Genomic DNA, 14,866 nt, shown 5'->3' with positions numbered 1-14,866 from the left:
AAATGAGAAAGAAGGCACCTTTGGCTATTATAGTTAAAATTTAAAGTTTGGCCTTTTCACACTAGACCGCTAGACAAAAAAATTACAGTTTGTAAAAATATTAAGATTTCAATTAAATAAAGATTGGTTAAAAAAGAGCCTGCTACAAAATTACAAGCATGTCATCGAATCTAAAATTGTTATAATGTCTTCATTTTTTGCCCCTCTTGTGACATTTACTTCATGTTGATCTCCATCTCCTTGTTGACTTGAAAGCTTGTCATTGCCTTCACCTCGATCCTGAAACTCTTGCCCCTCACATGCATCAAAACAGAGGCTATTTTCCCATATACTCAGTTCATCTTCAAGCTCTTCCACATGCCTACTATGTCTTGGTAGGGCTATGCACCTTGCTGCCTGAAAATTCAAGAACCCCCATTTGCCATGATTCTGAGACCATGGTTGTCCCCTCCTTACGCTTCCCAATCTGTAAAAATATAGAAAGTGGCACAATAACCGGAAAGTGTAAGGGTTAATTCTAGACATGTAGTGGAATCAGATATACCTTTCTTCTCATCAACTTGAAACTTGACTCTTCCAAATTGTCAAAGCCCATGATGCTAAAGTGTTGATGCAGGTCTGCTAGGCTCCAATGCTGCTTGCTTGCTGCCACTCACTCAATCCATCCATTTTACATCATCACAGCTACCTCAATAGGCATAATTTCTTCTTCTGAGGCTTGAAGTGGGATCCATGTCCCGTGCTTTTGCATCCATATGTGGTAGTACAAACGCATGTACAAAATAGAGCGTGCCTTCAAGAACCTGAGAAAGACATTGTAGAATCTACTACATTGCACTTGTACACATCACCTTGATGTGACCCCTCATTAACCTCCCAACCCTCTCCTAGTAATCCTTGAATGACGTGAGACCGTACCTCCTTACAAATATACATTGTTTTTGTTTGGTGCATTGGCATGGAATTGAACATGTACACAAAAACATGTAAAGGACAAAACCAATTTAGCCCTACTGACCTAGATGCCTTTGAAAACTTGAGGGGGGTTGGGGATCTCTTCTAGCTTGCCAAATAAACCTGGTTTTTTATCTACAAAATATGAGTGAGAAAAGAAAAAGATATTGTTCTATACAAGATCACTTGGGCTTTGAGATACAAACATTGCCTCTCCAATGGATGCATGCATAGCATAGAAAACTCCAGTTTGAGGCTTTGGAGTGGTTGTTCCTCAACATAATTAGAGGAGAAAATATCTACAGAGAGACATAAGAAAATGGAGAATCATAAAAAAATTTGAAACAAAAAATCCAATATTAGCATGTTGTTAAAGTTGTGTTTATGTTACACTGACAATTTGAAGGAAATCTTGGTCGTTGGCCTTGAATGCACAGGTCTCCAAGGGTATACACATGTTGCACTATGGCAACATGTCCTTCCTTCTTAGTATGTTTGAAGCCTTGTAGCCGCCCCTTCCAATGATGTAGCATATTTCCTAGTTGACGCACTCGATGTGGTCCCTTAGAGCTTGGCTGCATGTAGACCTAAGCGCCAACCCTGAATCTTGTTGGAGCCCAAACTCCATTCTCATCCCTTGTGTTATGCAGCACAAGCTCTTCCACCTTCTCCCTAGGTCTTCTCACATTATTGGAAGAGGCCATGGTGGTAAGAAAAGAGAAGAAGGGAAAAGAAAAGCTTGTTTTACAACAGAGGAGTGGAGAGGAGAGAAAGTTCAGGGTTTTCACTGCAGCAATGGAAAGCTTAAAAGAGGGTTAGAGTTTGAGAATAGGCTTCCTGAACCTAGAGTAGACTAAAGAGGGATAGAGTTTCTGCAGCAATGGAGAGGGAGGGAGCTTGAGAGAGAGAGAGGGGGGGAGATTGAGAGGGAGGGAGCTTGAGAAGGAGGGAGAGCTTGAGAGGGATGGAGTTTATGCAGCAATGGAGAGCTTAGAAAAGGAAGAAAGAGGGAGAGGGAGCTTGAGACTGAGGGAGCTTGACAAGGAGGGAGAGGGAGCTTGAGACTGAGGGAGCTTGACAAGGAGGGAGAGCTTGAGAGGTATGGAGTTTCTACAGCAATGGAGAGCTTAGAAGAGGAAGAAAGAGGTTCAAAATGAGCTTTCCAAACCTAGAGTATGTTGGGGGGGATTTTGAGAGGGAAAACACACTTTTGGGGAAAAAAATTAAAATTTTTCAATTTTTAGGGTTTTTAATCTGCGCGATTCTAGGTGGGGGACCTCTTAGTTTGGGCCCAAGAGGTAGGGGGACAAGAGTAGTAATTAGGCCCCATTAGCAAACCAAAGCCTAGGCCCCCAAGGGTCAAAAAAGTCAAAAATGTGCAAAGTTAATCCAAGAGGCCCTCTTTGGGTCTAAAAAATTCTTAATATATTGATCCCGAAAAAAAAATAACTCCTAGAGACAAGGGTGAAGGTAGCTTTTTTCTTTTTTCGTTGGCATGCATGGAGAGGATTATCACAAACAAATATGGTGCAACGTAGATAGAGAGAGTTTCTACATTTATGGATAGCTAGATGTTAATATGTTTTTTTTCCCTTTCCAAGAAAAGGTTGTCGCACTTGGCATATAGTAAACCATATCAACAAGAATTGAAGACTCCACCTACTAAAGAGCTTTGTTGAGGCTATTGTCAAGGCTTAGAAAGTAACTGGTCAAAAGTTTTTTCAAAGCGTGCATGAAGTCGGCATTGGATGAGAAACATATCCTTGTGGGATGCTTTACAAACATGTGAACCACCCTTTTTTGGTTTAGTACTAGGGAGCAAAGGAATGGGAAGGCGTTAAAATGTAGGAGCAAATAATAATAGTGGGGGCAACTGCGTTCGTAAGGTTGGGGTCATTGTGGTAACGTTCAAACTTCAAGCGGGTGAATCTTGTTGACAACTAGAGCCGCAGTAGATGAACGTGACGACCTTTTCGACAGACAAGGTCCAATGGCCGGCACTCATCACAAGCGGAACTTGGAAGCAACGCGGTGCAGGTTGACGGCTCCTGGCACGAGAGAGAGAGAGAGAGAGAGAGAGAGAGAGATGCACGTTTGCGAGACAAAGGCACACGTTGCCATCTTCCCGCAAATGACATCATTGATTTGGTCATGGTCCATGGACATGGAAATTAGGTCTCTCATGTGCGATCTGTGACCTCATCACCGCCCTTTCTCTCTCTTCTGGAGTCTTCTCTTTGTGGGCACCCGCTCCACGTGGCAAGCCAATGACCACACGTGCCAATCCATTTTTGACAAGTAAAAAAAGGTCCCTATAATACACTTTTGGACAATAAAACATCAGCTAGAACTTAGAAGCCTATCAGATTCTTCATTCCATTCATCTTACTAGCTAATATATATATATATATTTGTCCCACGTTCTTGATTTGAATGAACCCCATCACATCACCAATTTGGAACACGCCACGCCAACTTCCACGAAATTGGCAATGCATATCAAAATCCGTCTTTATGAGATTCAAAAGCTCACTATGGCGTTTCATCGAAGACCCTTGACCCTTGATATTTTCCTCCGGAACATTCTGGAGTATTTGAGGTTTTACACATCAAACGATCATGTTTTCCTACCACGCAAAATCAAAACACAATTTCCACACTTAAATTTGGATGAGAAAACCCTGTGAAAAATAATAATTGTAATACAAACATAGAACACATTATGTAGATTCTAGATATTCATGAGGTCTCCTCGGTAGACTACTTTTTATACCCTTTAACACGTGCAAAACATTAGGCCATGAAATGTCAAATAATTGGCGGTGGATATGAAAATCCATCTTGAGGACTCAAAAAGCTCACTATGTATCATTTGGCACGCCCTAGAAGACCTTTGACCTTAATATTTACCTTTGGAATATTATGACTCTCAACATACCACATGATTGTGTATAGTCAAAAATACAAGTTGCACCTACTTGAATATCAATGCACTCAATTAAAAAGACCTTTCTTTGCACATGTGAAAACAGCAATTGTAATAAAAACATTTTCATCTCCTTAAGATACATCATGTCAAATATTTGGGATGTTCATGAGGTCTCTTCACTTCTATATTCTTTAACAGATTAGACTACTACTAATACCCTTGGAATTGTTTTAGGTTTCTAGCATATTGAAGCCTTTATATTCACAATGGAAAGGAAAAGGCAAATGTGTCTCCTTAGGAGAAAACAACCCACCCCATCTCCTTTTTATGTTGTAAAAACAAAACATTATGAGGACATTAAGAAGGTATTGTAGATGCTCATTCACTTAATCCTTACACTTTTAGCACTATGGAGTGTTCACAATGAAGTGTTCACTTAATTCTAGCAAATTACAAAGTTTACATTTTGAGCACTGGAGGGTTTATGAAAAACATCTTTTAAAGCAAGTAATCGAGGATATCTTTCGATCCTTCTGTTTGTCAAGAGCCTCCAAGGTGGGCTAATTACTTGCATTTGGTCAAATTCGCTTACAGCATCGTAGCATTATGCCTTAATTCCAAAACCTTTTAAAATGCAATTTAAACATTCAACAGGAAGGGAAAAGAATTCATAATGCTCATTTCACACCATGATAAATCCTTACTTATTACTAAATGTCTGGGCCATTCAGAATCTAGTGATGCTCAGTAATTAAGCCCTTACTTATTGCTAGATTAGTTGTGGGCGATGTGGGCACTAAGTGACTAGCTAGTGGCCACCCTCGAGCCCCCCCTCTCCAGCTTCTATACTTAAGTTCTACACCATGATATATATATATATATTTCTTACAAATATCATTTTTGTTTTTTTTTTTGAAACACACCTTTCCAACATCAAATATAAGAAAATTTGCTTTTCCTCTTATGCTTAAAAAGTTTACTTAAAATTTGAAAAGTTTATATCCTCTTATAGTTAAAAAGTTTACTTGAAATTTAAAGTTTGAAAAGTTTATATCCTATTATAGTTATCCTTTAACATTTGAAATTCATGAGAACGTTCTCATTAATTTTTTTCAATGTCAATTCTCATAATCTTCCCTTGAGCCCCACTCTCTAGGTCCTATACTTAAGTCTTACACCGTGATATCAAAAAATTTACAAATATCGTTTGTTTAAAATTTTAGAAACACACCTAAATTTTAAACACACCTTTCCACCATCAAATATAAGAAAATTTGCTTTTTAAAATTTTGAAATTTGAAAAGTTTATATCCTCTTATAGTCAAAAAGTTTACTTAAAATTTGAAACTTGAAAAGTTTATATCCTCTTATAGTTATCCTTTAACATTTGGAATTCATGAGAAGGTTCTTTCAATGTCAATTCTCGAAATCTTCCCTCGAGCCCCACTCTCTAGCTCCTATACTTAAGTCTTACACCATGATATAAATTTTTATACAAATATCAAAAATTTTTAAAGAAACATACTGGTCCACCATCAAATATAAGAAAATTTGCTGATACTAAAGAAGTTTACTTCAAATTTGAAATTTGGAAAAGTTTATATCCTCTTAGAGTCAAAAAGTTTACTTAAAATTCGAAATTTGAAAAGTTTATATCCTCTCATAGTAACATTTGATGTCAATTCTCCATACACTTACTAGGCCCCCGGCTTCGAGTGAATGCAGGAGCCCAGCCAGTTCAATTATGAACTCAAATTCTTCGTGCCATTATCGTAGAATTAAGTAAGGCTAGCAAATGTATGAGAAATGTACACACACGTGCGCGCACACACGCAGCATGCAAATGGTAATAATTACCAACAAGGTGGTTCTAGCAGAATAAGGAAGGCCCATTGACAATTTCTTTTTACATTGCAGTCTCGATAAATGATTAGTAGTGCCACAATGAGGAATCAGATAGCTGAAGTGCGTCCACGTCAGGATCGTCGTCGCATCTCTGCTCAGCAATCGCGTGCCCAGGAGGAAAAGGCGGCACGAGCAACATGGCGTCGGCAATTTGCTCAATTGTGGGCTTGGGAGAGAATTCCAGCTTGGCGCTCTCCAGCCAATTGAATTTTGCCACGTGGGGAGTGGATGCTTGCTTGTTGTCACCCGGATCGGCCATCTGGTGGCCGGCGCTCATGTTTCCTCCAGGCCTTTCAACAACAAGTGATTGCGTTGTCGATTCATTCACGAATGGAATGGAATTGGATGCACAGCTGGAGAGTGCACCGCCAGCACAATCCGTCTCGGCCGTTGGATGACGAGCGGCTCCGATGGATAAGCGAGGGGGCATCGGAAAATTATCCCCTCTTCTGCTGATTAAGCTCGTGCAGGATTTAAGGCTGCTTACCGATGGTGACTGCGATTCACTTCTTTCATCAGACTTTGCATGACCTGAGTTGCTCGCAGTGGTTTTCGATTCTGTTGATGCATCCACCCATGGTGGAGGCGTGCTAGCAGCTGAAGAGGGAGAAGGGGCTGCACTGGTGCTGCCACCAGAGTCCGCCATAGAACCAGCCGCTAACGCTACCTTCTGTACAGACTTGGGAGAGAGCGTGGGTAGGCTCTTCACAGCTTCGGGCAGAAGCTCCGGCAAATTCATTCTAGCAGTGGGGCCTCTTAAGCAATAAGTCGCAACATCAAAAGCTCTGGCAGCCGCTTCTGCGGAGAAATAAGAGCCGAGCCATAGGCGAGACCGCTTGCGAGGCTCTCGGATTTCTGCAACCCATTTACCCCAGCTGCGTTTTCTGACGCCACGATAAGCCGAGGAAGAAGCGGTTTCACCTGTCGCCAATTCATGAGGCTGGGGCGACTCACAGCTAGTAGTAGACGTGCTGGGGCTATCGATGTCGTGCTGCATGGGCTTAATTTTTTGATAAAGGTGAGCCAGATTAAGCATAGCGGAAGAGCTATACAAGCATGATATATGAAAAATCGGAATGCCTACTGTCTACTGGAGGCCCATGTACGCAGGTGCCGCCAATTCTTGGCACGTGAGTAGAAATGCATGAGGGGGAGTTTGTACCTTGAAGGGCGTGGAAATTTCTTCTTGTAGCAACTAATAAGGATGGGAGGAAGCCGAGTGAGCTAGGTGCAAATGGGCTGCACCGACCGCGGGAACCCGGATGATCCAGCTGTTTCACGCAAGATAATGACCTGGTATCCTCGAATTCCAGGAAAGCCCCAAATGTACAGGTTTATGATATCATTCTTTCTAAAATTATCCTGGGCACGTGTCGCGATTGCGCATGCATTTTGACCTCAATATCCACGTCAACGACAGTATCTCGCATTTTTGTCTCGTCTCTTGCTTGCACCAAAGGCCGGAAAAAGCGTCTTTCGTTTTGACCTTGGGTCAAACCTGCCGCTTTTTGGCTGCCACGTACGCAAACTTTACCGACTTGCCTCTTGCCTGTTCACACGTGTTTCTCCCCTTACGCGCTTTATCCCGCAATCCGCGTTTTCTGCCGTAGAAATAGAACACCTCCGACATCCATAAGTTTCGACGGTTTGAAGTCTAACATGTTGATCATGTGATTGTGATGGGGGAAGTTGGCTCGGAACATTCGTTCCAATAACTTTTTCCAAAACGTTGATATCAACATTTTCACGGTTCTAAAATTAAAGAAATATTTTAGTTTTTTTAATGTCCCCACACTCAAAGTCATTTTTTTGTGCGTGCAGATTCACTTTTATTGCGGGCATTAAATAATTAAGGCCCACTATTGTATTTTGTTAGCAGAACTAAGACACAAGGGGAGAGAACATATTCTAAGGCTTAGCAGGTGGTATTTTCTCTTAGAAAATTTAGGTCCTATCTACTCCCAAAGCCATTTACCATTCTGACCCATTATTCTCTCCTCCATCATTTGAACCAATTTGACATTCCTTCCATGAGATTGTCCATGTGGTTGGTGGAATTGTAGGAATTTCAGTTTACTTGTATGGTGGAGGACAACACCAGAGCTACATTGGCTGATATTTTGACATATAGGCAGAATCCTATGGTGTTGAAGGAGGAAACAGTGGCAGAGAAGAAAGTAACTACATGGAAGGACCTAGAAATAGGTCTATCAAATGCTTTTACTCTGTTCTTTGATAGGGCTTTCAAGAGGAGATCAGGAGTGGCAAGTGGAGGTATGGTCTTATTGGATCCAAAGGGCAAAGAAGTATTTAAGAAAGGGATTAAATTGCAAGTGCAGACTAGCAATGAAGCTAAGTATGCTACTTTGGAGTATGGGCTTCAACAGTGCATTAAGAAGGGAATCATAAGGCTTATCACAAAGGGGATAGCTTGTTGGTCATTAGGCAGCTTCAAGCAATGTGGAAAGCTCAAAATCTCAAATTGAAGGAATGGAATTTTCAGGTAAAGAGAATGTTGCACAAATTTTAGGAAGTGCAGATTTAGCATGTGAAGAGGGAGCTAAATCAGGCTGCAGAGATGCACTAGCAAAAGGGGGATTGGGCAAGGACCTCGATGTGTATACCATTTCTGTTGCCCATCCCAGCTATGTTGGAAGAGAGAACTTATAGGAAATTGAAGATTTTTTACACATGAGTCATGCACCTTCAAATCTATCCAAGAAGTAGAAACATGGTTTCATAAGGAAAGCTTTGCAATACATTAATTTGAATGATCACTATACATGAAAGGCAAGGAATTGATCATGAGGAGAGTTCCTAGTTAGGGAGCCCTGAAGCTGACATTGAGGAAGATTTTGATAGTTGGGTATGTTTGGCCTAGTTTGAGAAGAGATGTATACCACTAGTGCAGGAGCTGTGAGAGCCCTATCAAGAAACAAGACAGAATGGTTTTGCAATATGAGTTGAGAAAGAGTATTATGTCTTATGGAGCCTTTGAAAAAGTGGGGATTGGATGCAATTGGTCCTCTGCCCACTGTTGCTAGGGGTAAGACCTACATTTTGACTGGAGTAGACTACCTGATAAGATGGGCTAAAGCCAGATGTGTGAAGAATATAACTGCTAAAGAGGTGGTCGGATTTGTATTTGAAGATATATGTGCTAGATTTGGCATACCTCCTTTGGAGCTACTGAGAGATCAGGGGCTTGGATTCAAAGGAAAGGTTGTACAAGAGCTGATGCAGAAATTACATACTACCCATAGGTACTCCATTCCTCATTATCCTCAGTGCAATGGGCTAGTATAGAGAGATTTAATGGAGAGTTGCACACTATGCTGACTAAGTGTCTGAAGGAACATCCCAAACAATGGGATTTGCATGTTTCCTCAGCTCTGTGAGCTTACAAGACAACTGTCAAACCAGCTGAGTTTTCACCTTACCATCTTATTTTTGGGAAAGAGGCCATAATGCCTATTGAGATTGAGATTCCTAGTTTATAGTTTCTTCTGACGCATCAAGACAATGGCTGAAATGAGTATGAAGAGAGGTTGCTAGATCTTCAAGAGCTGCAGTTGGTGGACCACTATATTCAATTAAGCAATCAGAGAGCTGAGCATTTCAGCCAGACAGTTAAGGACAAAGGTATTAAAGAAGGATATTTGGTTCTCAAGTACAATAATAGACTACATAATACCTTCCAGACCGAGTTCTAGATTAAATGGGAGGGTCAAATGGTACATATCAGCTAGCTGACTTGGATGATCAGTTGCATTCAAAAAGAGTCAATGGTTAGTGACTCAAACCATACTAGTGCAGAATTATGATAGTTCATAAGGATTCATAAATGTTGGATACCAGCCTACCTCTGCTGATGCAGATGTTCCAGCTGATCATGGAGATTTTTTTGGGATTTGGATGTACCTTTCTTTGATGACTATTTTGGTGAGCATTAGGAAAATTCTGGACTCAAAAGAGGGCTGTTTCAACAATAATATAATAATAGACACATAGATTGAGTGACATGTAATCTACGAACGAGATTCACCGGTGGTGGGACCTCTGTACAAACCCACCCAAAACGTGGAGAAACTCTTATCTTCATGAAATATTAAAAAAAACCATCACCTTGTCTTAAAATATTTAAAACCGTTTTTTTGTCAGAAACTAACACAATAAAAGAATGTTTTCCACATTCCTGTGTTAGACGTGGAGCACTAAAAAATTCTTTCCACCACCCCTAGAACTAATGAAGCTTGAATGCTTGGAATAGATAGATACACATTCTCCCGGTTATTCCCTCAACTTGGTTCCACTTTTGAATCTGGAAACATCTTTGGCGCCCAAAAAGAACACACCGTCCCTCATTTCATCCTCCCTCCTTGATCCACAAAAGCGGTTAGCCCAGTCATCCACTTTCTGCTACTTCTTCTTTCTCATACGTCTGTTATTCTATCATGGCACCCGAAAGTGGACTGAAACGAGCAAGGAGCAGTATCTCATCTGTTGTGTTGTATAACATAAAAGACGAGAACGAAGAATGGATTCCCCAAGTATACAGGAAGTACTCTTGGGTCACTATGCAGCCAGGAAAACAAGGCCACTACCGAGTGAAGGGAAAGGCATCTGAAGACTTGGCCAAACATTGGAAAGGAAGGATCCTTGACTTTAAGATGGCACCAGGAGGGAAAACTGTCAAAGAAGTGTTGATCCAGCATGTATTCATGCAAAAAGAGATCAACGTGGGACCATTGGAAGGACTTCCAAGACACAGACCACATTGTAAGTGCTTGTGTTTTGTATTTCAACGTAGCAAATAAGGTGATTGATATACATTTTTCTGCCTTACACAGATTTGTACCCATCCAACCTTCAGGAGTGGGAGCCTGCACAATGCTTGACGGGGTTCTTGAATGTCGTACATGGTGAGGTGGGGGAACTTCAATATGAAGGTCGTGCACCAAGTGATCTCGCAAGAAGTAGAACATATTTCTATGACTCATTTTATACCTTGCCCACTCAATCGAGTCGACATGGAAAGTTGGAACGTATTCCGTTGCCCGCACTTGATAGTCCGGAGTGGCCATTGCTTGACACAGAAGTGATAGAGTCATACAGGACCAAAATGTTTAATGATATTAAATGTGCTATGAAGCCTAGCATTGGTGCAAGAAATGTGCACTTAAGTTTGTTTGTTCCAATTGCATGCTTTGTTCATTTATTTTCTGATTGTAAACAATTGAGAAAAACTAGAACAACTTTTGTTTGCAAAGATGTAGATGAAGTCTGGCTTGATCATTTGTTTGACAAAGGTTGGAGAGTGAAATCATCAAAGGGAGATGATTTGATCGAATGTCGATTGAACACCTCCGACATTGCATTTCGGTGAGTGTTAAAACATTAAAATGTATTTTTGTGAAACAGTTACAACGCTTATTTGATTATACTCGGAAAATTATCCTAATGATATTTTGGAATCAGATACTATATTGCCAGGCAACATCTGTGCATGTCATTTACTTATAGAAGGTGGCGATGGATCAACAACAACTGGGAAAGCATGGACCAAGATACAAGAGATGGCAGCCACTCTTGCTTGATAGATATAGTTATGATTCGACAGGGTCACCCATCTTTGACATTGGAAGTGGAAGAGAATTGGACTCTCGAATATGTTAGGAAGGAATTAGAAGTAGCTATTCAGAATCCTCCAGATCAATTTTGCTTCAAGCTCGATGGTCGGAAGCTAAGTAAAAGAAGAGAGCATCAGATCATTTGTAAAGATGTTGCAGCCCCACATGAATTGGAGGCACTAGAAGATATATGATGTGACCATGTATACGGTGACAATGTATTTTCCATATGCAATAAACTTATCTATTCAGAACATTGCTTTTGTAATGCTTTATTGTTTAAAACAATGTAATGAAGGCAAGAATTCCCCAATTGAATTTTTATGTACACAAAAAAAGGCTTAAAGTAAGAAAGCAAGCAGTGAAGGAACACAGTAGCAAATTTGATCCTCTGATTTTCAAATGATAAGTGTATTTACATTTGATGTTCTCCCTCCAATACATGTATAGCTGCATATTTACGAACGTACATTTGTTGGAAGAAGGAAAAAACTATTTATGGCTGGAACCCATAGGTATCGGCTTCAGGATGGAGCCAGGGCTCTTCTCCCAAGTATGGAGCCCATATAAGAGGGTCAGGGGGGCCTATCCCCCCTCGTGGATTGGGCGGGATGAAGTCCACTGGCCCGTCTGGAGGCATAACTTCAGCGACCTCGATCAATTTCGCAATCGTTTCCTCCCTAAACGTTTGGACGTCTAGGTCCACGTAGCGAGACATTGATGGAAACTGCCATCACAATTCATCAAGACATAAATAAGATCAACATGACAATATATAAGAAGATAAACAGGCGCACAAATGCGTATGGGAGCTGAAAATGCTTACATCCTCTGAAGGGAGCTGGAAAATGCTTCGTAGCAGCAACATTGCATTAAGTGCAACCCTCCACCCACAGCTGTAGCCATCTTCTTGTTTGGGGACACTAACCCTACGGATGGTCGATCGATCCAGGGTGTCGATGTCCATGCTGAGGCTCTCGTAAGCTGCCATTAGTTTCCTGACTCCACTGTAAACAGAGACCAATCATTATCCTGATCAATCCGGACTTCTAACTCAAACAATAATATGTATCTTAATGATTTTTACTTACAGCAAAACATTTCCATGGGCACCAGATGTCGAATTTGCAAGGTAAATGACATTTTCTTGCACGTCGACTAGTAGAAGACTCCAATGGGAACTGCACAATAGAATTCTATTAGTTTCAATCCAAAGGAAGCACTATATAACTCGTGTACGGTGATTCCTATAAACATCATGAGAGAGAGAGAGAGAGAGAGAGAGAGAGAGAGAGAGAGAGAGAGAGAGAGAGAGAGAGAGAGAGACAAACTCACTTTTCATGATATGCCAAAAAAAATACTCGGGCATCGTCCAGCTGGACCTCCCGAAACCAGTTCAGCACATCGAGGTACGGAACTGACTCTTCTACCAACAGTGTTGAGACCAGTGAATCAATCTGGAACACTCGTTGCTGTACATCCTCGGGCAATAGCGAAATAACAAAACTTCACAAGGAAACATATCAAGAGTGAGGCATCAACTTTAAGAGCCAAGAATGAAAAATTGTGGGAGGACAGAGAAAAGAGTATACCTTAAAACACATCTGAGCACTTTGTCGTTGACTTCAGTTTTGGGATCAAACAAAATGTTGATTTCTTCAGCATGAATCGGGAAATAACATCTATGCCCTCTAATATTAAAGGGTACATAGAACTCCGGCAACAAAAATTGCAGCGCCTCCCGATTCATGGCGTGGAGTGCTCGAACATTTTCCCTTTTTGTTTGCAATGCAAGCATTGCAGCTTGATGCTCCCTTTGAGCGCTTGTCATTAAATTTGCCCGAGTCTGATGCTCATGATCTGGACCTCCCTCGGTCACCTCTTCAATTCTCACTTTTTGTACAGGCCGGACATCCAAAATTTGTAACATTCGTTCATCAGTAAACGTAACTGGTCTAAGTGACTTATCGTATCTGAAACGAAGGGCTATTAGGCTGAAAAAATCCTTGTCCATTACTGTCACCCTGTGTGCGTGGGCAGCAAGAACGTAACTATCCAAAAAAAATTCGATCATCCAATCTTCTGTGGCCTCTTGCAAGCAAAACAAGGCCGATGCCTTCCACCTAAACAAAATTCCATTCTGCTCACAAATTCTCCTGGCAAGCCTCTGGAAAGGCAATCTGGGAATAGCAGCTGTCGGGTGCTTCATAAACTTTTTGATTTCTCGCAGGGCTGCCGAATGCTCTGCGAAACGCCTGAGTCTAGGCTGCGTTTTGGACAATCGGGAAGGACTGCTTGATTTTCTTGATCTTGAGGCTTTCAGAACGCCCATCTTCTTCCCAGTAGATGAGGGAGCTGCATTATCAACGGGTCTAGCTGTATGCCTTACACGAGCCATCTGAAAACGCAAGAAAAAGCAGAAAACTTTGCTATTCAGTAGTACACGATTAACAATTCACCATAAAGCGAGAGAGGGGGGCCAAGAAAGCAATATGCACTTCCTCCCGTTATGGTGAATCCATTCACCATAACGAGAGATGAAGGTCCACAGAAACACAATAATTTTTCTCGCATTATGGTGAATTCATTGACAACAATAAGAGGCGGATTATCGTGCATTCTTTGAGCTTCGATCTTGCGTTAAAGTGATTTGATTCACTATAACGCGAGACTAAGAGCCAGTCAAATCAAAACAATCCTCCTCGCGTTATAGTGAATCGATCTACTACAACGGGAGGAGGGTTCTCCCGAATCTCTTACCTTTCCGTCTAGCAGTTTGGTGAGTCGATTCACCATAACACATAGAGCAGTATTGAGATTCTAATGACTCGTCGTCTGCTTTACGCTGAATCGAATCACCATGACGGAGGGCAAACAGTCGAAGAGAAAACAACGGCAGGGGCAAACAGTCGAAGGAAAAACGAAACAATCAAGTATTATACAAGAAACACAAAACAATCAAGTAATACACTTTCATCACATTCTATGAGTGGGAATGGATGGAGACTGTCGTGCAGAAGGTGATTTAATTGACACCAATAAGAGGTGGATTATCGTGAATCCTTTGCCCTTTGGTCATGCGCTATGGTGAATTCACCATAACGCGAGTCTAAGGGCCAGTCAAAGCAAAACAATCCTCCTCGCGTTATAGTGAATCGATTTTCGCGAATCTCTTACGTTTGCCTTCTCCCTTGGTGATTCGATCCACCATAAGACATGGAGCTTATTGAGATTCTAATGGCCCGTCGTGTGCTTTAAGGTGAATCGAGTCACCACGGCAGAAGGCAAACAGTCGAAGAATAAACAATGGCACAGGGCAAACAGTCGAAGAAAAAACAAAACAAACAAGCAATATACAAGAAACTTACAAAACAATCAAGTATTATACAAAAACTTACATTTCTTGCTTGTGAATGGATGGAGACTGTCGTGCAGGTGTTGGAAAGTC

At 41.2% G+C, this 14,866-nt stretch overlaps 2 protein-coding genes across 2 annotated transcripts; both read right to left on the bottom strand.

The window, feature by feature from the left end:
- Positions 1-5,510: 5,510 nt before the first annotated feature.
- LOC147635743 (uncharacterized) lies at positions 5,511-6,971 on the bottom strand. The gene has a single exon (XM_086803145.1). It carries the CDS (start codon positions 6,822-6,824, stop codon positions 5,814-5,816), a length of 1,011 nt encoding a protein of 336 aa, XP_086659271.1. The 5' UTR covers positions 6,825-6,971; the 3' UTR covers positions 5,511-5,813.
- A 347-nt stretch (positions 6,972-7,318) lies between these two features.
- On the bottom strand, positions 7,319-14,214 carry LOC147635742 (uncharacterized). The gene is made up of 5 exons (XM_086802309.1): positions 14,179-14,214; positions 12,754-12,899; positions 12,510-12,599; positions 12,245-12,425; positions 7,319-7,540 (listed from the first exon to the last, which is right to left on the bottom strand). The coding sequence occupies exons 1-5, from the start codon at positions 14,212-14,214 to the stop codon at positions 7,319-7,321; spliced, it is 675 nt and encodes a 224-aa protein (XP_086658435.1).
- Positions 14,215-14,866: the final 652 nt, after the last annotated feature.

The sequence above is a fragment of the Cibotium barometz genome, chromosome 9 (genome assembly GCF_041138505.1).
Source record: "Cibotium barometz isolate CiBa-2024 chromosome 9, ASM4113850v1, whole genome shotgun sequence".
Taxonomy (NCBI): domain Eukaryota; kingdom Viridiplantae; phylum Streptophyta; class Polypodiopsida; order Cyatheales; family Cibotiaceae; genus Cibotium; species Cibotium barometz.
The sequence above is the reverse complement of the archived record's forward strand: the minus strand, read 5'-3'. Positions and strand labels throughout refer to the sequence as shown.

Bases quoted from the DNA above. Each gene is read 5' to 3' on its own strand.
- LOC147635743 (XM_086803145.1), bottom strand. From the start codon at position 6,824: ATGCTTAATCTGGCTCACCTTTATCAAAAAATTAAGCCCATGCAGCAC.
- LOC147635742 (XM_086802309.1), bottom strand. From the start codon at position 14,214: ATGGTGAATCGACTCACCAAACTGCTAGACGGAAAG. The intron at 12,600-12,753 runs GTGAGTTTGTCT...TCTATTGTGCAG, and splicing joins TTTTTGGCATATCATGAAAA to TTCCCATTGGAGTCTTCTAC. The intron at 7,541-12,244 runs GTAAGCATTTTC...CTTTAATTTTAG, and splicing joins TCCAGCTCCCTTCAGAGGAT to AACCGTGAAAATGTTGATAT.